Consider the following 27,932-nt stretch of genomic DNA (forward strand, 5'->3'; position numbering starts at 1 on the left):
AGGGCTGAGACTTTCTCTGAATCCATGCAATGTCTCGTGCAAAAAAATGATATCAAGGAAGGGAAGTTCCTGCTTTTTAAGCACACACCTCTTTAGGTTAGATTCACATCTGTAATAATTTCAGATTCTTTCAAAAAGGGACAAAATACATGCAGCAGTATTTTGTCTGGCAAAATGATGTGTTCATTCCATCAAGTTCCAGTGGTGCCCGGCATATACAGGATCCGGAGATTCAAGGATTCTGATCCTATGCTGCAACAGAATACTGGAACCTGGTCGCACATGTGAACATAGTTGTACAGTAGTTTGGCACAGGGAGAATTTTCCTGTACATGTTGCAATACTGTACAGACATCCAGGCGTTGTGTCTCTGGAGTAGATAACAAAAATACCATCCAGATTGTTAGTATGTGCTAGTCTTTGTCCCACAAGATGCTGTTCACAAATTGTTGAAAGATGGCTGGCACATTAAAAATGACATGACAGAATATTCATAGTGCTCATCTAGGGTATTGAAAGTGGTCTTTCATTCTTCTACCATTTTATTTGGACCTCATTGTACACTTCCTGCAGATTCAACTTGACTTCATACAGTCAAACAATTCAGAGATCAAAGGAAACAGATATCTATTCTTAATTGTAATCTAGTTTAAAATTGTGGTAGGGTCTTAAAGATGTTGTCCCATGACAAACATTTATCCCCTTTCCATAAGATAGAAGTTGTGTTTTATCAGTGGGGGTCTTACCCATGGGACCCCTGCCAATAATGAGAATATGGGCCTCATGTTCCTCTGAATAGATTATGGCCAAGTAGCCCATCTATTTAACTTTATGGTTTTGCCCATAAAGATATTTGAGTACAGGCGCTCGGCTACCCATAGATTTAAACAGACCAGCACCTTCTGAATTGGAAGAAATATAACTAAACCTTTTTTTTTTTTTTGTATGCTGACATCACTTCAGTTTATTTGGATAAATGATGAGTGTGATTTATAGGCAGGATCTAAGCTTTTTGTCTTGAACAAGCATCCACAAAGTCCTGGTATAGAGGTGGAAAGATGGACACTGCTGGAAGAAAATGGGTATGAGTCACTTTTTTGAAAAAAAAAAATGCCTTTATAACAAGTAATTTTCCCAAAAGACCAATCGAAGAATGGATGTAGAATGAACTGAGTTTACAGATTGACAACCTTGAAAAACAAATCAGTAACACTAAAATGTCCCTTATTTCAGCAATGGCGATAGACCCGATGAACAAGACAACCTAACATACTGTAATTGAGCTAATCACAAAGTTTATTGGAGAACACAGCAGCATTATTGATGAAATTCATAATTAAAATGGAAAATGAAAGACAGGACGGTTAAAGGGGTTGTCCAACCCTAACTTAAAATTAAGAGCCAGAATGTATTTACAATAAAGAGAAAAAGACACTCACCCATTCCAAACAGCTCAGTTACAGAGCCGATTCATGCTTTATATGACCACATAGTCCCTTATAGAAGGTCGTTATTAGAGCCTTATTGTTCCAAGCAAGAACCAACACCAGAGTGGGAAACGTGATAGTAAATTCTTCCACAGTGAAAACACCTTTGTAAGGGGTAGAGAGGTGGAAGCAGCAGAACTGATTACCAACCTCCAGAAAGGTAGCCAGGGAGGTAGACAGGGAAGACTCCACCAGATCACTTTGTTTCCAAAGAGGTGACACCCAAGCCAGAGCCTCTCCAGAAAGCAAGGCCACAAAATCCACGTGGAATCCACTCACAATCCTAGTGTTTTCAATAGGAAATCTGGAGATAGTTTATGTGACGTGTATTTTCCCGCATATGGTTTATCAAACCATGTTTTGTTAAAATGGTTTGTGATTTTTGCAGTTTCTGAACGGAAACGACTGTAGTAGTCCGCACGTTGATTATCTCCACTGAATGGAGCTAATATATAGTCAAATCTGAGCCATGACAAAATACAAAATACACTGCGTAAATCTAAGGGTCAGCCTTGGATTTATGCTGGAATTCTCAGATAAATTCATGCCAGATTTTACCGACATGCATTTAGTCTGTGTGAATATACCCTTAGGGCTCCCGTCAAAATGAAGAGGACAGGGAAGATATAGGGTAGGAACCCATGTAAAAGACACAAATGGTGCAGTCACAGCAGGTATTTGTGGGACACAGGAGAAGCCTTGAGGTCACAAAGGATGGTTGTGAATCTTCAAGACGACCTGGATAATTTTCTGCTGTTGGAAACCTTACTAGGCAATCTGCTTGACAAGTACAAGTCTACAGACAGAGGAGTTAACAATAAATCCATCAGAAGATTTGTGCTTCTGATGGATTTAGCTCACAGATAATTGATTTCACTGGATGCTATTGTATCCCCTTTAGGACGGTGTCACACACAGCTTTTTGTGGCAGTTTTTATGCGATTTTTTAGCCAAAGCCAAACGTGCATAAGAATGGAATGAGTAATATAAAGGAAGGACATCCCTCTTGCTGGATGCACTTCAGTCTTTGGCTCAAAAAAACTAACTGCATCAAAACTGCTACAAAATGCTGTGTGTACCACCACCCTTACAGCTGCAAAAAGGTTTACCTCTAGTGCCCCATAGCAAACTAAGATGGGGGCCCCACCATGCTATGTAAGAAAATTAAAACAGCAGCATAAACAGTAATAATTGTTTATCAGGGAACCCACATCAGGAAAAAGCCTCCATATCGTTATTCCCCACAAATAGGTATAATTGTTTTTGCACCTGATTCCGCCCCCCCCCCCCCCCCCCATCCCCCGGTTCCCGACCTCTGGGCCCCATAGCAAGTATTATGGCTGCTATGGCTATAGCTACACCCATGCTCTGGATATAAATAGAAATGATTCCATTTGTTGACAGCAAACAGAAATCTTGTGGAGGACCTGAAACTCAATAGGACAGATCTAATGGAATGCTACATGTATGAAGAGGCATGACACATTTTTTCTGAACCTGCCCCAGTGTTTGCTAGCATGGTTATTAGCGGGAGCAAAAAATGTCTTCTTTAATTCAAAAATGAGCAGTAAACAATGGCATTTAAAACCGAGTGTTGTCTAATAGATCAATGATTTCCTGTAGGTATAATGTAAGTAACATTACTCTGCATATACATACTCTGATTTCCATTGTGTTGTTTTCTTGCCATAATGTTTCTTCTTTGGCATCTGTGTGTTTTACAATGAGAAAAACTGAGTATGAATTATTGTCACATATGTACGCTAAGTTCATACGATAAATAATCATCATCTTCCTGGAGCTATTTTATAAAAATGTGTAGTAAGTTTAGTATTTTTTCCCCCATAAATCCTATACAGGCATTGCTTCATTTCTCATGCAGGTCCCGTACTCATGTACGTCATGGCATATGTCTAATAGCTTACTTTGGCATTGAGATCTGAAAACACAGAAATGTAGAAACTCTATAAAATGTCATCTTTTTAAAATGTATTTATTTTTTCTGTAATTGGGCACCATCTCCGGGTCCAATCCAAAGCATTAGGGGTTCCTTATGCCCCCTTTTCAGGTGATGTAGCTTCAGTTTACATATTATATGGAGTTATGAATATGAATTCTGGCTACAGACAGCCACCACTGAGAAGACTTTAGCTCACGCAGCCATTTGACCATGCATCCATGAGAACCATGAAGAAACACCTGTTATGTGGATGTGAGGGGCCCATGACCCTCATCGCTTAGGGGCCAGAAAATGTACAGTCTGATTTTACTTGAGAGTTAAGACCCAATCATTTCAACAGTAAGCAGCAGCTCTTACCTGTATATTGTTCGTTAGAGCCTCTATAAGAACATCTGGGACAATCTCATCGGTCAAAATCTCAGATACAAAGGAGTCCACAAAGTCCCAGGAAAAATGTTTATTTTCTGTGAAATATCTGTATGCATTGTACTCCTGGAAAAGGGAAATAAAAAGAGGTAAAACAATGAACTTACGATGCGGAGATAAGACTGAACATCATTTATTAATTGAGCAATTTTCTTAGTTTTAAATCTTTTATGCTCATTGATTTGGAAAGGTGACGGGCTTGTGAGAAGGTTGACTTGTAAATGCTGTGGCTTAGTAGGTTGTGTCATTCTTCAGTTGTATATGACTTTCTTTTGATCAAGTGTAATCATAAATTCTGACATCTGAATCAGGTACAAATGGTTCAGCAATGTATTAAGTGTTAACAATGTTAATTCTACAATATAAAATAGTAGTTAGATGTATTTAACCTACTTACACTAACACTTTACTTTCTGGACCAGAGATATTGAATTGTGCAGGTCTTATACCGATAGTGCTGACCCAGTAAACACAGCCACTGGAGCTCTCACCAGGTCCTTGCTGTCTGTTCCCCAGATTGGTACCTACCCGCATCCTCCTGCTTCCTTCCAATGTTTACAGCTGCCAGTTTAGCCTCCTTGCTCCTCCCTTGATGGAATTATGCTGCCTATTCTACAGCTTCCTTTACAGTGTACATGCTATCACCGGAACAGCTCATGCACCAAGGTCGTTGCCAGGTAGAACATTCGGGGCTTGAGCCCCGATGTTTAGTCCAGTGCCTCTAATGTTGTGGCTACTATACAACTGTATCAGCAAGCAAACACCTGCATCAAGACACAGGCAGCTCGTTGACTTCAACGCAACTTCCTAAGTCTAGAAACTGGCAACTCAGGCTGCAGGTCAGAAGAAGCCTGTGGTCTGCATCACACCGTCATTTTTTTTTTTTTTTTTTTTTTTTACTAACTGACATTGGGGAAGATTGGGAAAGATGTAATAACTACAGGGGGGCCTCTAAGTACTGGGACATTAAAAGGGACATTCGCTTACTGGGGGCACCATGTGTTGGGGCTTTATAACTACAGGGGGTCTCTGCAATTACTGGAGGCACTGAAGAGAGCATTATACTTACAAGGGACACTATGTGAGGGGCATTATAACTATAGGGGGCATTATACCTACTGTGGGTAGAGATGAGAAAATCGATTGTACCAATTCAGAATTAGTCTCCAGTTTCCCCAAAAATTGGATTCTAACAAACGCAAATTTTTTTGTGATTCGTTTCAAGAGAGAGTAAAAGAGAGAGAGAGGCCGTGGGAGAGGAGAAGGCTTAATGTTGTTTTCTTTTTGGAAAGAAATCTAATTTAAATATCTTTCCCAGAAACCCAAAGGTATGCAAATTAGCTTCCCTTCTAAAAAGAGTTTACTGGATCCAGCCTAGCAGTATTCTGCCATTTACCCCATTGACTACAATGGGATCTGGCAGTTTCTGTCCAGACAAATACCATTGTATGCAACAGCCTTGTGTTAAAATAAAAAAAATCTAGTTTTCTCCCATCAATCTGCATTCAATACCCCATGAATAGAAAGTAAAAACTGAATTTTAGAGATTTTATACAAATTTATTTATAAGGAAAAGATAAAATTTCACATGGACATGTGTCCAGACCGTTTGCTATGACACTTGAAATTTAGCTCTGGGGGCCTTATAGTGGTGGCAGCATCATGTTATGGGGTTATTTTTCAGCACCTGGGACAGGGAGACTGGTTAGGGTTGAGGGAAAGCTGAATAAAGCAATGTAGAGAAATATCCTTCATTAAAACCTATCCCAAAATTCTTAGGACCTAAGACTGGGCCAGAGATTCAACTTCCAACAAGATAATGATCCGAAGCACACAGTCAAGATAACACAGGAGTGGTTTAGCAATAACTCTGTGAATGTCCTTGAGTGGTCAAGCCAGAGTTGTGACTTGAACCCAATCGAACATCTCTGGAGAGACCTGAAAATAGTTGTTCATCAATGGGACTCATTCAACCTGACAGATGTTGAGAGGATCTGCAGAGAAGAATGGCAGCAAATCCCCAAATCCAGGTGTGCAAACCTTGTGTCATCATACCCAAGAAGATCGGAAGCTGTACTTAGTAAGATTAAAATTTTTCTTTTTCAATACATTAGCAAAGATTTTGAAAACATGCTGTGTTCACTTTGTCATTGTAGGGTATTGAGGACAGATTGATAGAAAAAAAACAGCACCATAACAAAATGTGCAAAAAGCATTTCAGGGCAGGTGTATTTTGGTCCTGCCGTACCAGACCCATTTTAACAGTTTTAGCACATGTTAAACAGTTGTGGCTATATTTTCTACACTATTGACATGATTTTTCACTACTGTACTGTAGTGTTGGGTGAGCATGCTCGGCCGAACACCATTTTCACTAGAGCATCGCGATGCTCTGTATTTCGCGGTGTTCGGCCAAACACTGCATGTGCTCGAGCCCGATGCTCGAGTCTCCTCCCTGCGTGTTTGTTGCTATGCAGCCAATAAATATGCAGGGAAGTACTGGCCCTCACTGTAATGCCGTAGCCATGTTGGTTACTGGCATTACATTGATTAGCTGGCCGGAACGCATCATCGGGCGCTATATAGCACCCAAAGACATGTGTTTCGGCTCAGTCTTAGTCAGGGAGAGCTGCAGCAGACGGGACAGATAGCGTAGGGACAGGAATTGTTTAGTGTTGAAAGGTGTTAGAGACCCAAAAGTCCTTTTATCTGTCTGCAATATATATTATTAGCGCAACCTGCGCTAAATTGCGTGCAATTGTTTGGCCGCTGCTGACAGTGACACAACCTCTTCTACACCTGTTGTGTTACATTAGCGCATTCTAAATATCTGTGACATTCAGCGCAATTGTTTGGCCACTGGTGACAGCGACATTACCTCCGCTACATCACCTATATAACATTTGCGCATTCTAAATATCTGTGACATTTAGTCAAATTTTTTCACTGCTGGTGACAGCGACATTACCTGCGCTACATCTCCTGTGTAACGTTTGCGCATCCTAAATATCTGTGACATTTAGTCTAATTTTTTCTTAGCCACTGGTGACAGTGACATTACCTGCGCTACATCTTCTGTACAACGTTTGCACATCCTAAATATCTGTGACATTCTGTGTACTTTATTTGCGCATACACTTACAAAACCTGCGCTACTGTACGTGTGACATACTTGCAAGCATATATGCCATTTAATATGCTCAAGGCGGGCAGTAAGGGACGGGGAAGTGGCCCTGCTGCTGATGGTGCTCACAGAGGCCTCTGTGAAACTGTGCCTGCTGCAGAGCACAAGAAACACACTCATCTACGATACCTGGCCTTATATCCCAGTTTGCAGGGCGGCGCAGGACACCACTCTCAAAGTCACACCACTCTCCAGTCGGTTGAGCACCACCCTGTCTTCCACAAAGTCCAGTCTCAGTAGCCAAGAGTCTGGTCAACAGAATCCTCACCCTGATCCTCCTTCCTCCTACCATGGAGAGTTTTGGCAAACAAGTGATCCCACACTCGGATATTCCGAAGAACCGTTTCAATCGTCATTCCTTGATTTGGGCCTCTCGCTAAGCCTGCTTGAATAGGGACATGAGATCTTGTGCCCTGATTCCCAAACTCTTCAGCATCCACAGTCAGAAGAAGATGATGGTGGGGAATGGCAATTAGTGTTTCATGAGGTGGCGCTTTTTTGAGGAAAGTGCGGACGATAAAAGAATTGTAATTTGAAACCTCTGCCATACTAAAATGAGCAGGGGCGTGAACACTAGCAACCTTACCACCACCAGCATGATCCAACACATGGCATCAAAGCACCCTAATAGGTGGTCCGAATGCCTGGGTCCACAATCAGTATCTGTGGATCACACCACTGCCTCCTCTTCCCCTGTGTTACGTGCTGGACAATCTCCTGTCCAAGATGCAGGCCCGGATTCCTCCTGCCCTGCACCTGGACCTTCGCAAGCACCATCATCTAGCACACCCAATTCTGTGTCCCAGCGAAGCATACAGATATCCATAAAGCGAAAGTGCAAATACCCAGCCACCCACCCACAGCCCATAGCACTAAATGCGCACCTTTCCAAATTGCTGGCTCTGGAAATGTTGCCATTTAGGCTTGTGGACACTGAGGCTGTCCACAGCCTGATGGCGGCGGCCGTCCCTCATTACTCAATCCCGATCCGCCACTATTTTTACTGGGGTGCAGTCCCCGCCTTACACCAGCATGTGTCCCGTAACATCACCCGTGCCCTGACCAACGCAGTTATTGGGACGACTGACACTTGAACAAGTGCTTTTGGCCAGGGATGCTACATTTCCCTGATGGAACACTGGGTGAAAATTGTGGAGGCCGGGAGAGAGTCGTACCCTGGGATGGCACAGGTGCTACTGACGCCAAGGATTACGGGCCCTACTTCCATCAGGATTTCCGCCACCACCTACATAAGTGGCTGCAACTCCCCTTTTCCTCCTCCACCTCCTCCTCCTCTTCCACCTTTAAATTCTCATCTTGCAGCACCAGTCAGCCATCAGTCAGTAGCTGGAAGCAGTGTAGCACTGCAGTGGGGAAGCAGCAACAGGCCGTGCTGCAACTAATTTGCTTAGTTGACAAACAGCACACCGCCGCAGAGCTGTGGCAGGGAATAAGGGACCAGAATTAGCTGTGGCTCTCACCATTCAACCTACAACCAGGCATGGTTGTGTCTGATAATAGCCGTAACCTGATGGCGGCTTTTGAGCTCGGCATGCTCACACACATACCATGCCTAGCCCACGTGTTCAACATAGTGGTTCAGCGGTTTCTCAAAACCTACCCCAATTTTCCTGAGCTACTGGTGAAGGTTCGCCGTGTGTGGGCCCATTTCTGAAAGTCATCTACAGCTGCCACAGGTCTGGCAATGCTGCAGCAGCGCTTGCAATTGCCAGCTCACCGACTTGTGCGACGTGAGCACGTGCTGGAACTCGACGTTCCACATGTTTGCCAGGCTTTGTGAGCAGCAGAGGACAGTAGTGGAATACCAGTTGCAACATGGTTGTTGCCTTTCCAGTCAACTTCCGCTCTTCAAAAGCAACGGGTGGGCATGGATTTTTTTATCTCTGTGAAGTTATCAGCATAACCATCCCACTTCTGTTTTTACTGAAACGCTCGCTGCTCACAATGAATGCAGACGCTTTGCATGTGGAAGAGGTGGAAATGGGGGAAGACAGTACACAGGGTGATAGCCAGACCACCCTCTGTTCGTCTTTTCAGCACAAATTGGATGATGATGATGAGGTTGCCTCCGCTACAGAAGGTAGTACCCATAGCAGGTTTATTCCATCTGTTTAGCGTGGATGAGCTGAAGAGGATGAGGAGATTGAGAGTCATCCTGATGAGGACAGCGAAGTCTTGTCTGTTGGGACTCATGGCTGACTTTGTTATGCTGCCTTTCCCGTGAACCTCACGTTATGCGCATTTTGGCCAACACCGATTACTGGTTGTTCACCCTTCTCGACCCCCGCTACAAAAATAACTTCTCATCTCTCATTCCTGTGGTGGAGAGGACGAGCAAAATGGTGCAATACCAGAAGGTCCTTATGGAGAAATTGCTCCAAAATTTCAAGCTGACAACGTTGGCTGCAGAGTACGCAGTTCCTTGGCCAACCGAGGAGGGGAGACAAGGGGAACACACAGCAGTTCCAACAGAGGCAGGGCAACACTCTCTAAGGCTGGGACAGTTTTATGACACCCCACAAGCACCCTCAACCTGATGCACGGTCTATTGTCACAAGGAGGGAAAAATTATGGAAGATGGTGAAGGAGTACGTAGCAGACCATGTCAGCGTCCTCAGTGATCCCTCAGTGCCTTACAACTATTGGGTGTCCAAGCTGGACACGTGGCACGAACTGGTGCTCTACGCCTGAAGGTGCTGGCCTGCCCCGCCGCTAGTATTTTGTCAGAGTGGGTATTTAATGATGCTGGGGGCATAATAACTGATAAGTGCATCCGGCTGTCAACTGACATGCTGATGCTGACAGGTTGACTCTTATCAAAATGAACAAGGCCAATGATTGCCCCTGACTTCTCTACTCCACCAGAGGAAAGCGGCTGAACATAAAGGCACTTTAAATGTGGCTTTTATGGTGTATTGAATACACTGTATTCCCATGCACCCCTTCCTCCACAAAAAAAGGTATATGGTTCAATCTTCCTGTTCTCATCCTCCTCATCCTCCATTATATCAACATTAGAGTTGAGCGAACACCTGGATGTTCGGGTTCGAGAAGTTCGGCCGAACATCCCGGAAATGTTCGGGTTCGGGATCCGAACCCGATCCGAACTTCGTCCCGAACCCGAACCCCATTGAAGTCAATGGGGACCCGAACTTTTCGGCACTAAAAAGGCTGTAAAACAGCCCAGGAAAGAGCTAGAGGGCTGCAAAAGGCAGCAACATGTAGGTAAATCCCCTGCAAACAAATGTGGATAGGGAAATGAATTAAAATAAAAATTAAATAAATAAAAATTAACCAAAATCAATTGGAGAGAGGTTCCATAGCAGAGAATCTGGCTTCCCGTCACCCACCACTGGAACAGTCCATTCTCAGATATTTAGGCCCCGGCACCCAGGCAGAGGAGAGAGGTCCCGTAACAGAGAATCTGTCTTCATGTCAGCAGAGAATTAGTCTGCATGTCATAGCAGAGAATGAGGCTTCACGTCAGCCACCACTGCAACAGTCCATTGGCATATATTTAGGCCCAGCACCCAGGCAGAGGAGGGAGGTCCCGTAACAGAGAATCTGTCTTCATGTCAGCAGAGAATTAGTCTGCATGTCATAGCAGAGAATGAGGCTTCACGTCAGCCACCACTGCAACAGTCCATTGGCATATATTTAGGCCCAGCACACACACAGGCAGAGGAGAGAGGTCCCGTAACAGAGAATCTGGCTTCATGTCAGCAGAGAATCAGTCTGCATGTTATAGCAGAGAATGAGGCTTCACGTCAGCCACCACTGCAACAGTCCATTGGCATATATTTAGGCCTAGCACACAGGCAGAGGAGAGAGGTCCCGTAACAGACAATCTGGCTTCATGTCAGCAGAGAATCAGTCTGCATGTCATAGCAGAGAATGAGGCTTCACGTCACCCACCACTGCAACAGTCCATTGGCATATATTTAGGCCTAGCACACAGGCAGAGCAGAGAGGTCCCGTAACAGACAATCTGGCTTCATGACAGCAGAGAATCAGTCTGCATGTCATAGCAGAGAATGAGGCTTCACGTCACCCACCACTGCAACAGTCCATTGGCATATATTTAGGCCTAGCACACAGGCAGAGCAGAGAGGTCCCGTAACAGACGATCTGGCTTCATGTCAGCAGAGAATCAGTCTGCATGTCATAGCAGAGAATGAGGCTTCACGTCAGCCACCACTGCAACAGTCCATTGGCATATATTTAGGCCTAGCACACAGGCAGAGGAGAGAGGTCCCGTAACAGACAATCTGGCTTCATGTCAGCAGAGAATCAGTCTGCATGTCATAGCAGAGAATGAGGCTTCACGTCACCCACCACTGCAACAGTCCATTGGCATATATTTAGGCCTAGCACACAGGCAGAGCAGAGAGGTCCCGTAACAGACAATCTGGCTTCATGACAGCAGAGAATCAGTCTGCATGTCATAGCAGAGAATGAGGCTTCACGTCACCCACCACTGCAACAGTCCATTGGCATATATTTAGGCCTAGCACACAGGCAGAGCAGAGAGGTCCCGTAACAGACGATCTGGCTTCATGTCAGCAGAGAATCAGTCTGCATGTCATAGCAGAGAATGAGGCTTCACGTCACCCACCACTGCAACAGTCCATTGGCATATATTTAGGCCTAGCACACAGGCAGAGCAGAGAGGTCCCGTAACAGACAATCTGGCTTCATGTCAGCAGAGAATCAGTCTGCATGTCATAGCAGAGAATCAGGCTTCACGTCAGCCACCACTGCAACAGTCCATTGTCATAAATTTAGGCCCAGCACCCAGGCAGAGGAGAGAGGTCCCGTAACAGACAATCTGGCTTCATGTCAGCAGAGAATTAGTCTGCATGTCATAGCAGAGAATCAGGCTTCATGTCAGCCACCACTGCAACAGTCCATTGGCATATATTTAGGCCTAGCACACAGGCAGAGGAGAGGTTCATTCAACTTTGGGTAGCCTCGCAATATAATGGTAAAATGAAAATAAAAATAGGATTGAATGAGGAAGTGCCCTGGAGTCCAATAATATATGGTTATGGGGAGGTAGTTAATGTCTAATCTGGACAAGGGACGGACAGGTCCTGTGGGATCCATGCCTGGTTCATTTTTATGAACGTCAGCTTGTCCACATTGGCTGTAGACAGGCGGCTGCGTTTGTCTGTAATGACGCCCCCTGCCGTGCTGAATACACGTTCAGACAAAACGCTGGCTGCCGGGCAGGCCAGCACCTCCAAGGCATAAAAGGCTAGCTCTGGCCACGTGGACAATTTAGAGACCCAGAAGTTGAATGGGGCCGAACCATCAGTCAGTACGTGGAGGGGTGTGCACACGTACTGTTCCACCATGTTAGTGAAATGTTGCCTCCTGCTAACACGTTGCGTATCAGGTGGTGGTGCAGTTAGCTGTGGCGTGTTGACAAAAGTTTTCCACATCTCTGCCATGCTAACCCTGCCCTCAGAGGAGCTGGCCGTGACACAGCTGCCTTGGCGACCTCTTGCTCCTCCTCTGCCTTGGCCTTGGGCTTCCACTTGTTCCCCTGTGACATTTGGGAATGCTCTCAGTAGCGCGTCTACCAACGTGCGCTTGTACTCGCGCATCTTCCTATCACGCTCCAGTGCAGGAAGTAAGGTGGGCACATTGTCTTTGTAGCGTGGATCCAGCAGGGTGGCAACCCAGTAGTCCGCACAGGTTAAAATGTGGGCAACTCTGCTGTCGTTGCGCAGGCACTGCAGCATGTAGTCGCTCATGTGTGCCAGGCTGCCCAGGGGTAAGGACAAGCTGTCCTCTGTGGGAGGCGTATCGTCATCGTCCTGCCTTTCCCCCCAGCCACGCACCAGTGATGGACCCGAGCTGCGTTGGGTGCCACCCCGCTGTGACCATGCTTCATCCTCATCCTCCTCCACCTCCTCCTCATCCTCGTCCTCCTCGTCCTCCAGTAGTGGGCCCTGGCTGGCCACATTTGTACCTGGCCTCTGCTGTTGCCAAAAACCTCCCTCTGAGTCACTTCGAAGAGACTGGCCTGAAAGTGCTAAAAATGACCCCTCTTCCTCCTCCTCCTCCTCCTCCTGGGCCACCTCCTCTTCCATCATCGCCCTAAGTGTTTTCTCAAGGAGACATAGAAGTGGTATTGTAACGCTGATAACGGTGTCATCGCCACTGGCCATGTTGGTGGAGTACTCGAAACAGCGCAACAGGGCACACAGGTCTCGCATGGAGGCCCAGTCATTGGTGGTGAAGTGGTGCTGTTCTGTAGTGCGACTGACCCGTGCGTGCTGCAGCTGAAACTCCACTATGGCCTGCTGCTGCTCGCACAGTCTGTCCAGCATGTGCAAGGTGGAGTTCCACCTGGTGGGCACGTCGCATATGAGGCGGTGAGCGGGAAGGCCGAAGTTACGCTGTAGCGCAGACAGGCGAGCAGCAGCAGGATGTGAACGCCGGAAGCGCGAACAGACGGCCCGCACTTTATGCAGCAGCTCTGACATGTCGGGGTAGTTGTGAATGAACTTCTGCACCACCAAATTCAGCACATGCGCCAAGCAAGGGATGTGCGTCAAATTGGCTAGTCCCAGAGCTGCAACGAGATTTCGCCCATTATCACACACCACCAGGCCGGGCTTGAGGCTCACCGGCAGCAACCACTCGTCGGTCTGTTGTTCAATACCCCGCCACAACTCCTGTGCGGTGTGGGGCCTGTCCCCCAAACATATGAGTTTCAGAATGGCCTGCTGACGTTTACCCCGGGCTGTGCTGAAGTTGGTGGTGAAGGTGTGTGGCTGACTGGATGAGCAGGTGGAAGAAGAGGAGGAGGAAGCCGAGAAGGAGGAGGTGGCAACAGGAGGCAAAGAATGTTGCCCTGCGATCCTTGGCGGCGGAAGGACGTGCGCCAAACAGCTCTCCGCCTGGGGCCCAGCTGCCACTACATTTACCCAGTGTGCAGTTAGGGAGATATAGCGTCCCTGGCCGTGCTTACTGGTCCACGTATCTGTGGTTAGGTGGACCTTGCTACAGATGGCGTTGCGCAGTGCACACTTGATTTTATCGGATACTTGGTTGTGCAGGGAAGGCACGGCTCTCTTGGAGAAGTAGTGCCGGCTGGGAACAACATACTGTGGGACAGCAAGCGACATGAGCTGTTTGAAGCTGTCTGTGTCCACCAGCCTAAATGACAGCATTTCATAGGCCAGTAGTTTAGAAATGCTGGCATTCAGGGCCAGGGATCGAGGGTGGCTAGGTGGGAATTTACGCTTTCTATCAAATGTTTGTGAGATGGAGAGCTGAACGCTGGCGTGTGACATGGTTGAGACGCTTGGTGACGGAGGTGGTGGTGGTGGTGTTGGTGGTACATCCCCTGTTTGCTGGGCGGCAGGTGCCAACGTTCCTCCAGAGGCGGAGGAAGAGGCCGAGGCGGCAGCAGCAGAATAGGCCGAGGCGGCAGCAGCAGAAGAGGTAGCAGGGGGAGCCTGAGTGACTTCCTTGGTTTTAAGGTGTTTACTCCACTGCAGTTCATGCTTTGCATGCAGGTGCCTGGTCATGCAGGTTGTGCTCAGGTTCAGAACGTTAATGCCTCGCTTCAGGCTCTGATGGCACAGCGTGCAAACCACTCGGGTCTTGTCGTCAGCACATTGTTTGAAGAAGTGCCATGCCAGGGAACTCCTTGAAGCTGCCTTTGGGGTGCTCGGTCCCAGATGGCGGCGGTCAGTAGCAGGCGGAGTCTCTTGGCGGCGGGTGTTCTGCTTTTGCCCACTGCTCCCTCTTTTGCTACGCTGTTGGCTCGGTCTCACCACTGCCTCTTCCTCCGAACTGTGAAAGTCAGTGGCACGACCTTCATTCCATGTGGGGTCTAGGACCTCATCGTCCCCTGCATCGTCTTCCACCCAGTCTTGATCCCTGACCTCCTGTTCAGTCTGCACACTGCAGAAAGACGCAGCAGTTGGCACCTGTGTTTCGTCATCATCAGAGACATGCTGAGGTGGTATTCCCATGTCCTCATCATCAGGAAACATAAGTGGTTGTGCGTCAGTGCATTCTATGTCTTTCACCGCTGGGGAAGGGCTAGGTGGATGCCCTTGGGAAACCCTGCCAGCGGAGTCTTCAAACAGCATAAGAGACTGCTGCATAACTTGAGGCTGAGACAGTTTCCCTGGTATGCATGGGGGTGATGTGACAGACTGATGGGGTTGGTTTTCAGGCGCCATCTGTGCGCTTTCTGCAGAAGACTGGGTGGGAGATAATGTGAACGTGCTGGATCCACTGTCGGCCACCCAATTGACTAATGCCTGTACCTGCTCAGGCCTTACCATCCTTAGAACGGCATTGGGCCCCACCATATATCGCTGTAAATTCTGGCGGCTACTGGGACCTGAGGTAGTTGGTACACTAGGACGTGTGGATGTGGCAGAACGGCCACGTCCTCTCCCAGCACCAGAGGGTCCACTAACACCACCACGACCATGTCCACGTCCGCGTCCCTTACTAGATGTTTTTCTCATTGTTATGGTTCACCACAACAGCAAATATATTATTTGGCCCAATGTATTGTATTCAAATTCAGCGGGATATAAATTTGAGGCCTAGTATTTAGGCGCTGGGTGACCGGTATGGATTTAGTGACAGAATTAGACTTGGAAATGCACAGAAGCGTGTGTGTGTGAAGTTATTCTGAATGACCCAATGTGCACCTTGAATATTATATACCCTTTTAGGGATAGATTTCAAATAGCTCTGATATAGCAGAAACCACTAAATTATGAAATTGCTAAATTGGGAATTGTATTTCAACCCAGAACAAAAAATGTGCTTTGACGGACACTAAATAACTTTCCCAGCCACAACAGGACAGCGTTAACGAGAGATTTAGCAGGATATAAATTTGAGGCCTAGTATTTAGGCGCTGGGTGACCGGTATGGATTTAGTGACAGAATTAGACTTGGAAATGCACAGAAGCGTGTGTGTGTGAAGTTATTCTGAATGACCCAATGTGCACCTTGAATATTATATACCCTTTTAGGGATAGATTTCAAATAGCTCTGATATAGCAGAAACCACTAAATTATGAAATTGCTAAATTGGGAATTGTATTTCAACCCAGAACAAAAAATGTGCTTTGACGGACACTAAATAACTTTCCCAGCCACAACAGGACAGCGTTAACGAGAGATTTAGCAGGATATAAATTTGAGGCCTAGTATTTAGGCGCTGGGTGACAGGTATGGGTTTAGTGACAGAATTAGACTTAGAAATACACAGTAGCGGGTGTGTGTGAAGTTATTCTGAATGACCCAATGTGCACCTTGAATATTATATACCCTTTTAGGGATAGATTTCAAATAGCTCTGATATAGCAGAAACCACTAAATTATGAAATTGCTAAATTGGGAATTGTATTTCAACCCAGAACAAGAAATGTGCTTGAACGGACACTAAATAACTCGCCCAGCTACAGCACTAAGGACAGATTTAGCTGGATATAAATTTGAGGCCTAGTATTTAGGCGCTGGGTGACAGGTATGGGTTTAGTGACAGAATTAGACTTGGAAATGCACAGTAGCGGGTGTGTGAAGTTATTCTGAATGTCCCTATGTGCACCTTCAATATGATCTACCCTTTTAGGGATAGATTTCAAATAGCTCTGATATAGCAGAAACCACTAAATTATGAAATTGCTAAATTGGGAATTGTATTTCAACCCAGAACAAGAAATGTGCTTGAACGGACACTAAATAACTCGCCCAGCTACAGCACTAAGGACAGATTTAGCTGGATATAAATTTGAGGCCTAGTATTTAGGCGCTGGGTGACAGGTATGGGTTTAGTGACAGAATTAGACTTGGAAATGCACAGTAGCGGGTGTGTGAAGTTATTCTGAATGTCCCTATGTGCACCTTCAATATGATCTACCCTTTTAGGGATAGATTTCAAATAGCTCTGATATAGCAGAAACCACTAAATTATGAAATTGCTAAATTGGGAATTGTATTTCAACCCAGAACAAGAAATGTGCTTGAACGGACACTAAATAACTCGCCCAGCTACAGCACTAACGACAGATTTAGCTGGATATGAATTTGAGGCCTAGTATTTAGGCGCTGGGTGACAGGTATGGGTTTAGTGACAGAATTAGACTTGGAAATGCACAGTAGCGGGTGTGTGAAGTTATTCTGAATGACCCTATGTGCACCTTGAATATTATATACCCTTTTAGGGATAGATTTCAAATAGCTCTGATACAGCAGAAACCACTAAATTTTTAAATTGCTAAATTGGGAATTGTATTTCAACCCAGAACAAAAAATGTGCTTTGACGGACACTAAATAACTTTCCCAGCCACAACAGGACAGCGGTAACGAGAGATTTAGCGGGATATAAATTTGAGGCCTAGTATTTAGGCGCTGGGTGACCGGTATGGATTTAGTGACAGAATTAGACTGGGATATGGCCAAAAAATAACCACACTATTGCTGGTTAAATGCACTTGGTGATGGGCGCAGCTTGCCCCTGATGTAGTATATGGCCAAAAAATGAACAGACTATTGCTGGTTAAATGCACTTGGTGTCACAGCTTGACCAACCACACTACTGAGGGTTAAATGCACTTGGTGACGGGCGCAGCTTGCCCCTGATGTAGTATATGGCCAAAAAATGAACAGACTATTGCTGGTTAAATACACTTGGTGACGGGCGCAGCTTGCCCCTGATTTAGTATATGGCCAAAAAATGAACAGACTATTGCTGGTTAAATGCACTTGGTGTGATAGCTTGACCAACCACACTACTGAGGGTTAAATGCACTTGGTGACGGGCGCAGCTTGCCCCTGATGTAGTATATGGCCAAAAAATAAACAGACTATTGCTGGTTAAATGCACTTGGTGTGACAGCTTCACCCTGATGTAGGCTTTAGCCAAAAAACAAACGCACCATTGAGGGTTAAATGCACTTGGTGACAGGCGCAGCTTGCCCCTGATGTAGTATATGGCCAAAAAATAAACAGACTATTGCTGGTTAAATGCACTTGGTGTGACAGCTTCACCCTGATGTAGGCTTTAGCCAAAAAACAACCACACCATTGAGGGTTAAATGCACTTGGTCGCAGCTTGTGCTGGCGCACCACAAGACACAAAATGGCCGCCGATCACCCCAGAAAAATGTGACTGACAAACGGTCTGGGCAGCCTAAAAACAGTGAGCAATTGAGGATCAGCAGCTCAATGATCCACAGCTGCAGATCGATCAGTTAATCAAGTCCTTTGGAGGAGTTAATCTGCCTAATCTCGCCCTACTGTCGCAGCCGCAACCTCTCCCTACGCTAATCAGAGCAGAGTGACGGGCGGCGCTATGTGACTCCAGCTTAAATAGAGGCTGGGTCACATGGTGCTCTGGCCAATCACAGCCATGCCAATAGTAGGCATGGCTGTGATGGCCTCTTGGGGCAAGTAGTATGACGCTTGTTGATTGGCTGCTTTGCAGCCTTTCAAAAAGCGCCAAGAAAGCGTCACAAAAGCGCGAAGAAAGCGACGAACACCGAACCCGAACCCGGACTTTTACGAAAATGTCCGGGTTCGGGTCCGTGTCACGGACACCCCAAAATTCGGTACGAACCCGAACTATACAGTTCGAGTTCGCTCATCCCTAATCAACATGCTTATTAGGCTGTCCTCACTCCTAATGTTTTAGAGGGTCAGCTCAGCAGCAGACCCTCACCCCTAATGTTTTAGAGGGTCACCAGCAGGCTATCGCCCATAATGTTTTAGATGGTCAGATCAGCAGCAGACCCTCACCCCTAATGTTTTAGATGGTCAGATCAGCCCTTTCACTTAGTGCATAGGCTTTATGAATGTAGGAGTCCCACAACCTGAAGAATTGCACCACAATGTGAATGAGGCCCTCCTTTATGTGATAGACAGGTTGTAGCGAAGTGCCTCTTCCTTGTAATTTGTGTCAGCACTTGCACTTTATATACAAGTAAATATACAGGAAAGAATGTTTCCTAACAATTTTTTCTCTAAAATCTATTTTATCTTTGGTTTTGTGCGTATTATTGTCAGTCTGTAAAAGTGGCGTACTACTTGGACAATATCGTTCCCAGCAGTGACCTGGGAGACCAAGATGCATCCGGACATCCTCCCCATGCTGTTCCAGAACCATTTCAGTGGTGTTTTTCATAAATTTCTGACCTTTTCCTATGAACCAGACACCCTCCCCTCTTCAGAGCAGGGGGTGCCTGGTTTAATGCTCGGGTTCTCCCATTGACTTCCATTGTGCTCTGGTGCTCTATAGAGCACCCGAGCATCCCAAAGTGTTCTACTCGATTAACACTACTGTACTGCTTTCTTTTTTTTTACATTTTTTAAATTATATCAAACATTAGGCTTGTAAAATAGTAAACAATTTTATTTTGATTACCGCTAACGAGTGCAACATACAAGCAAACCCTTGACAGGTTGCAAACCACGGCACAACCACTGGGTGGCCACACATAGACACATATAGAATAGACATCGTGTGATACAATATCACTGTGGCTTTGAAAAGCTGGTCATCTCATGGCACACATATCACGGCATGTCCGGAAGGAAATATCTGTAAATGTGCTTGACTTGTGACCACTCCATGCTTTGACTCTGGCTTAATTTGATTATATTTACCCTTTTCTTTCTTTGTGGTTATGAATCTGCTTGTTGACTATAAGACTGTCAGGTACTACTAGCAGCCACCTGCAGCAATCTGCCAGCCATAGTCATTCCCCTTTTTCTGGTTTGTGTATGTGTTCTCCATAGAATCAACAACTGGACAATTAATATGCCGTGAAGTTCTTCAGCCAACAGAGCACCAAAAACTAGTAAAGTAAGGCTACATGCACACGACCGTTCTGTTTTTTGTGGTCCGCAAATTGCGCATCCGCAAAACATGGAAGCCGCCCGTGTGCCTTCCGCAATTTGCGGAACGGAACAGACGACCCATTGTAGAAATGCCTATTCTTGTCCGCAAAACGGACAAGAATAGGACATGTTATATTCTTTTTTTGCGGGGCCATGGAATGGAGCAACTGATGCGGACAACACACGGAGTGCTGTCCGCATCTTTTGCGGCCCCATTAAAGTGAATGGGTTCGCATCCAAGCGGCTTGGATGCGAACCAGAACAACGGTCGTGTGCATGAGGCCTAAGTGACATGAAAGTGGGTAGTAAAGGTAAAATATGCAGTTTATCTCTTTCTTTGGATACCTTTGGACCAGGTTAATGCACATATAAAGGGCATTATACAATTGATACTAACTGTATTTAATTAAAACCAGATAGTGAAATATGAAACATATTTTGTAATCTGTTTTTATTTTCAGATTGTACATTTTTTATGATTATGGAGGTGGCCATCTTGTATGAACTGCTGCTAACAGCACATAGAGATATACTGTACAGTAGCCACATGGACCATTATTAACCTGCGGACTGGAGATGACTTGCATGGGAGAGTGTTGTGAGTATGCGGAGGTGAGCTGTGACATCATCTTTTGCGAATGGTCGTGTGAATCCAGTCTTATCTATACTGTATATAAATATGCTACCGTTCATTGTAATCATGCCTGTGGTGATAATGAGATAACGGCTGAGAAGTCACCTCTACAGAACAGGAAGTATCAGCCTATTATGAGGCTTAGTGTTCAGAGTGAAAACTAGAAGATTTCAGGATAAAAAAAAAAAGATATAGATAGTAACACGAAATAATTTGAACAATTTTTCATTTTCTGATGACACCATGGGGGTCATTTATGATCAGAAATATGCCTATTTTAGGTTTATTTCTAGCTCAGATTGCGGCCCAAAGGTTATTTGCGCTGCAATCTGCGACTTTTTCCCCGCTCACGCCAGGAGGCTTGGCGAGAAAGGGCCGTTCTGTTTTAGGTGTAGAAAATGGTCTAAATAAATGACCCCCAATGTCTTTAAAGAGTGAATCAATGCTAAATGGAGAAATTCAGAGATTAATAAATGATGTGTTCTATCTATTATCCGTTCAAAAATATAGTCTGCATAATATTTCATTTACAAGGGAGGCTTGAGATAGAGAAAATAGCTCTGTTTAGCACCACTCTTATCCACAGATGGTGTCTGGTACTGCAGCTCAGACCTATTAACCGGTGAGAGTTACTGGGAATTGATGTCGTTGTGGATGATGTGACTATGATATCCGCAGTACTTACTAAGGATGGCTTCATCTTGTCATGTTCCGTGTTCTTCACTAATATGGGCTTATGGAAGAAAGGATCATATTTAGCACGTCTCCTAGAACATGAAACAGAAACATGCCCATAATAATTTCCAATTTGAAACCGTCGTTAAAATCACAAATTTTGGGAAAGGAAAACATCACTTTGTTTTAATGTCTGATTTAAAGCAGGTATTGACTTACGTGGGAGAGTGTTGTGGGCATGCTCTGGGACGTGTAGTACTTACGGTGCAGGGAGAGGGAGGAGAAGTTGAGCTATTTTCAGTGGTAATCATAGACATGTTATAATAGAGGAGTTACCTTGAATTGTATTCCTGCACTGATAGTAGGGAGATAATTGCTGATCTTGTCCCCTGCCAGAAGTCACAGGAGGTGTCAGCCGATTGTGAGTGCTCATCATTGGATATCCTTTAAAGGGAACCTGTCACCGGGATTTTGTGTACAGAGCTGAGGACATGGGTTGCTGGATAGCCGCTAGCACATCCGCAATATCTAGTCCCCATAGCTCTGTGTGCTTTTATTGTGTAAAAAAAACACGATTTAATACATATGCAAATTAACATAAAAGAGTCATATCTTACTTGTGTGACCAGAGAAGAGTCATATTTTCAAGCTCTGACTCATCTCAGGGTAATTTGCATATGTATCAAATCGTTTTTTTTCCACAATAAAAGCACACAGAGCTATGGGGACTGGGTATTGCGGATATGCTAGATATGCTAGCGGCTATCCAACAACCCATGTCCTCAGCTCTATACATTAAATCCAGGTGACAGGTTCCCTTTAAAGGGGTAGTGCCAAGAAACATTTTCTACATTTTGCAAACTAGCACCTGGATTTGAATGATAAAAATACTGAATTCTATGAGCTATAACTTTTTTTTTTTTCCGCCAATGTAGAGGTATGCGGGCTTGTTTTTTGCAAGGTATAATTTTCAATGGTACCATTCTGGGGTACATATAGCTGATTACTGATTAACTTTTGTTAACAGGGTTTTCCAGGATTTTAATATTGATGACCTATACTCAGGAAAGATCACCAATATCAGATCGGCGGGGGTCTGACACCCGGCACTGCCGGCTGATCAGCTGACTGAAGAGAAGGCCACATGCAGTGCGAGCGCAGCCAAAAATTCTGGAAAAACCCTTTAACTCTTTCTGGGGGGGGGGGGGGGGGGATGGAAAATAACAATACCAGCAATGAGTTTTTATGTTGTAAATTTTTTGGCATTCATTTTTCTGCATAAATAACATGATAACTTTATTCTCGTGGTCAGTACAATTACAGAGATACCAAATCTATCTATCACATTTTAATACTTATGCACAATAACAATCCTTTTTTTTTTTTAACTAAATTTTTTTTATTTTTTTTTGCATTGTCGCATCCATAACTGTTTGAGGGCTTGATTTTTATCGGACAACTTGTACTTTTTATTGGTATCATTTTGGGGTATATAACACTTTTTGATCAGTTTTTTTTAGCTTTTTTGATGGTGAATAAGCAAAAAACAGCAATTGTGTTTTTTCTTTATAGAGTTCACATTATGGGATAAATTACAAGATAATTGGGTATTTCGGGTCTTTGCGGACACGGCAATACCAAATATATACCAAAGACGGTATTATAACTGTGCAGTGACACAAAGGAGAGATAAAGTGCCACTAGTACTGTGGGGCATACATTGAGTCAATATTACTTTATGGTGGACACAGTAGGGGAATTTGTACCTTTTTGGGCACAAAGAGGGCAACCAGATGTGAAAAGAAGTTGTACAGGAAAGGTGGGGGTTTTGCGCCAGTAACAATAATCCCGCACTCTTCCTTATACACGCTCAGACGTATATTCTGCCTTTTCTGCTCTAGGAAACTCTGTTCTTCCTAGGAGCTTTACAGAAGAAACCACATTACGTGTTCCTCTGCCGAAACATTGTAACACCTCGCCTCGTCCTTATCATGTAGAACTGTATATAGCAGCTAATGGTTCTTTGCTGCTCCACTAGGCTTTCCAGCATCTTGTCTGAGCAGATGTTGTAGCGGCTTATACTGATCTTAGAATTATGCAGTATTATGTATGCTTTTGGCTCCGTGCTATAAACAAAAGATGTTACGTTCTATTTGGAGAGGGTGCCCTAGGTTGACTCCATTTTCTGAAATTGCAGTGCCTGTAATCAGTTCAAGAGGCATGAGATGTGTTTCCATTACATTACATATTGTTGGAGAAAACTAATACAAAGTATACGACAGCTGCTGCAAGCACTGAATATGAAGAGGTAAAATCTACCCAACCAGACCTCGTCCTAATTGTAAATGGTAAAACATAGAATAATGTTTATAGCGTCCATTGTCACGGAGTGCCATACACTAATGGGCTGATTTACTAACTTGTCTTATATTTACATTATGAGTGTATTGTTTGAGGTCTTTTTCTTTTTTTTTTTGGTGTCTGATGATGGCTGTGTAATTTATTATTATTATTATTATTTTTTTGCACTAAATTTAACAAATGTTACATTCCGGTTCTTATGTCTGTGAAGGTTCTCATTTATCCAGGTCATGGTTTATATCTGTAAATAATAAATCAAGGCAACTGGACGTGCTGTAGATTTCTTGAAAACGTTTCACTCGTTCTTCCAACGAGCTTTCTCAATTCTGAGTGATTGTACAAAAATTCTGGGAATAAATATGTAACTGAATCCACATCTAGCATTGGGTCAAAGGTGTTGATTCCATTATCCTAATTGGAGTCAGTAGGTGATAAAGACTTCCCAGAAAAAGGTGTCAAGACAGCATTGTATGTGGCAGACAATAGATGTCTAACCCCCCCACCTCTATTCAAGCTTGGCTTCTCCAGATGGCCTCCTTCACGCCTCGTTTGTACCAATCGGCCTCCTTATCCAAAACACGTACTTGACTGTCTTCAAAGGTGTGTCCTGTTCCTTTTAGATTTAAGTACACGGCTGAATCTTGACCAGAGGTTTTGGCTCTTCTATGCTGAGCCATACGCTGATGTAGTTGTTGTTTTGTTTCGCCGATATACAGTTTTGAGCATTTCTCATTGCACTGGACTGCGTACACAATGTTGTCCATCTTGTGTTTAGGCGTTGGGTCTTTGGGGTGAACCAGTTGTTGCCTCAGTGTGTTGCTGGGTTTAAAGCAAACAGGAATGTGATGTTTATTAAAAATCCTTTTGAGTTTCTCAGACACCCCAGCTACATATGGGATAACCATATTCTTGCGTCTGTCATGCTTCTCGCCCTCACTGGTAGTCTTTCTTCTCCTTCCTTCTGTTTTGACAAAGGCCCAAACTGGATACCCACAAGTTTTAAGTGCCCCTCTGAGGTGTTTGAGTTCCTTCGCCTTGGCCTCTGTGCTGGTGGGGATTTTCTTTGCCCGGTGGTGTAGAGTCTGGATGACTCCCAGTTTGTGGTCTAGAGGATGGTGGGAATCAAATAGCAGGTACTGGTCTGTGTGTGTTGGTTTTCGATAGACCTCTATTCCCAGCTTCCTTCCCTCTTCCACTGTTATAAGCCAGTCCAGAAACGCCAGTTTGTTGTTCTGCATATCTTCCCGTGTGAAATTGATGTTATGATCCACTGAGTTGATGTGGTCGGTGAAAGCCTGTAACTCTTGTTTATGAATTTTAACCCAAGTGTCATCCACATATCTGAACCAATGACTCGGTGTAATTCCCTTGAAAGTGGTCAGGGCTTTCCTTTCTACTTCCTCCATATACAGGTTCGCTACAATAGGCGAGACTGGCGATCCCATAGCACAGCCATGTTTTTGATTGTAGAACTTGGATTTTTAATAAACATCACATTCCTGTTTGCTTTAAACCCAGAAACACACTGAGGCAACAACTGGTTCACCCCAAAGACCCAACGCCTAAACACAAGATGGACAACATTGTGTACGCAGTCCAGTGCAATGAGAAATGCTCAAAACTGTATATCGGCGAAACAAAACAACAACTACATCAGCGTATGGCTCAGCATAGAAGAGCCAAAACCTCTGGTCAAGATTCAGCCGTGTACTTATATCTAAAAGGAACAGGACACACCTTTGAAGACAGTCAAGTACGTGTTTTGGATAAGGAGGCCGATTGGTACAAACGAGGCATGAAGGAGGCCATCTACGTAAAAATGGAGAAGCCAAGCTTGAATAGAGGTGTGTGGGGGGGAGGGGGGGGGGTTAGACATCTATTGTCTGCCACATACAATGCTGTCTTGACACCTTTTTCTGGGAAATCTTTATCACCTACTGACTCCAATTAGGATAATGGAATCAACACCTTTGACCCAATGCTGGGTAAAATTACCAGATGTGGATTTAGTTACATATTTATTCACTGAATTTTTGTACAATCACTCAGAATTGAGAAAGCTCGTTGGAAGAACGAGTGAAACATTTTCAAGAAATCTACAGTACGTCCAGTTGCCTTGATTTATTCTTTACAGATATTGTAAGATCCTCACCTGCTTTGCACTCCAGGGGAACCAAGAGGGGTCCTCGTGGAGTTGCGGGACAGGTTATGCGTGTCTCTGATGCACCAGCGCTGACCCCTTTGCGAGCCAGTGCGGAGATGCGTTCGCGTGGACATCGGAGGGGAGGACCGTCGGAGTCCCGGGGACAGAGTGGCCAGGCGAGTGACAAGACGCCGCGGCCAGGGTTGTCTCCGGTGTCTCCTGCGACTTCCGTTTCCGCATCTGGGTCCACGCGCTCGCATACTCGCGCTGAGTCAATCATGCGTCCGTGCGTACGCACGAGGGCAGGTTCGCAAAGGGATACACGGTCGCGAGTATGCGCTTCTTATGCACTTCGTCGACCAGTGGCACATATTATACTGACTCACAAGAGCAAAGTGGATTAGGGAGCCAGCCATGGGTTAATCAACTTGTGATTGCCTTAGGCCTTGTACTCAGGTGCAGGGCAATTTGTTCACCTATGGTAGTGGACACTTGGCACCCTGGGATTGGTCAGCAGGCATTTAAAAGGAGGTCTCTCAGGGTGATCAGTGCCCACTGTTATTTTCCCTCAACCAGGTATAGGTCACAACTCCTAGTGACTGAAGACTGCCAGGAACTTTGTCCTTTACAGCGGACCCAAGATCTGGAGTGACTCGACTGCCAAGTGCACAGCATCATTCAGCACTGGTTGGGACTATTCCTGGAATCTCCTTGCCTGGTTTTTTGTTATTATTCCTTGTTACCAGCAAGTGTCCTGGACGTTTATGTTTCTGGTGAATAAACACCTTTTTGCTTTCATCACTGGTCTGTTTGTTGGTGCCTTGCATTACAGAACAGTGGGCCCAACTAACAGTTGCCATGGACAAGATCCATCAGCAGCTGAATGAATTAACGGGAGCCGTTAACCTGCTGTTCCAACGACGCCCAAATATACCAGCAGCCGCTGCAGCGCAAATCCAAGAGCAACTGACAACTGTGATGGAGGAGGTTCAGCAGCTTATCCAGGGAGCCTCAGCACTACCCGTCACTATCGCAAGGCATCAAACAGAACCTAAGATCCCTCTGCCTGACCCCTTCACAGGAGAGCGACAGGAGTTCTTAAACTTCAGGGACTCCTGTCTCCTTTATTTCCAGTTACGACCGATGGCTTCTGGCACTCTCAGGCAGAGAATTGGGATTGTAATGTCACTGCTACGTGGAGACCCCCAACGTTGGGCATTTAACTTGCCTCAAGACCATACAGCTTTTTCGTCAGTGGATGCCTTCTTCGAGGCTATGGCTGTGATTTACGATGACCCGGATCGTACTCGCACCGCAGAGACCAATCTTGAGCATATTCAACAAGGCCGCCGCCCAGCTGAAGAATACGCTGCAGAATTCAGGCGATGGGCAGCTTTCACCACCTGAGGCGACGCAGCCCTACGCCATCGCTTCCGTTTGGGACTTTCGGATGTGGTCCGGGATCTTCTTTTGGCCTTGCCTACCCCCTTCTCGTTGGAAATGGCTATCTCTCAGGCAATCGATGCCGACAGGCGAATCCGTGAGAGGCGAGTGGAACGGTCGTCTCGGTTTTCATCCTCTCGACCACATGCAGGGCCTCTAAAGTCGGCCGAAGAGCCAATGGAGGTTGGATCCTCCCATCTCACACAGGCAGAACGAGCTCGTCGCCAACAGAAAGGCCTGTGCCTATTTTGCGGAAAGTCTGGACACCTCGTTAAAACCTGTCCCCTCCTGCCGGCGGGAAACGAATGAACCTAGGGGGCATAGAGGAGAACCCCCTAGGTGCTATTATCCCTCCTCCAAGCCGGGTGATGGTATCCATATCCTTACGGTGGCAAGACAAGGTCCATGAGTTTTCAGCACTAATCGATTCTGGGGCCGCTGGGAATTTTGTGGACTCAACCTTGGTTCGTCGAATTGGCATCCCGTTGATCCAGCCGAAAACCACCATGTCAGTGACCGCGATTGATGGTTCCCCTCTTCAAGATGGTCGTGCAGTGTGGATGACTCCGGGAATACAGGTAACGGTGGGGGCTGATCATCGGGAGACCTTAAGCCTTTTTGTCCTCGACATGCCATTCACTCCCGTGATTTTGGGTCTCCCTTGGTTAAGGCTCCATAATCCAGTAGTGGACTGGCGCTCGGGTCTTAT

At 45.3% G+C, this 27,932-nt stretch overlaps 1 protein-coding gene across 4 annotated transcripts in view; it reads right to left on the minus strand.

The window, feature by feature from the left end:
- LOC122926925 overlaps positions 1 to 27,932 on the minus strand; it is a 125,153-nt gene that overhangs the window by 32,566 nt on the left and 64,655 nt on the right. For all 4 annotated transcript variants that reach the window (XM_044278443.1, XM_044278444.1, XM_044278445.1 and 1 more), the window contains exons 5-7: positions 21,287 to 21,368; positions 3,805 to 3,939; positions 3,147 to 3,196 (exon numbers count right to left, since the gene is read on the minus strand). In XM_044278443.1, coding sequence (XP_044134378.1) covers positions 3,147 to 3,196; positions 3,805 to 3,939; positions 21,287 to 21,368 — 267 coding nt within the window. The remainder of the gene's footprint in view (positions 1 to 3,146; positions 3,197 to 3,804; positions 3,940 to 21,286; positions 21,369 to 27,932) is intronic.

This window comes from Bufo gargarizans, chromosome 2 (genome assembly GCF_014858855.1).
Source record: "Bufo gargarizans isolate SCDJY-AF-19 chromosome 2, ASM1485885v1, whole genome shotgun sequence".
NCBI classification, from domain to species: domain Eukaryota; kingdom Metazoa; phylum Chordata; class Amphibia; order Anura; family Bufonidae; genus Bufo; species Bufo gargarizans.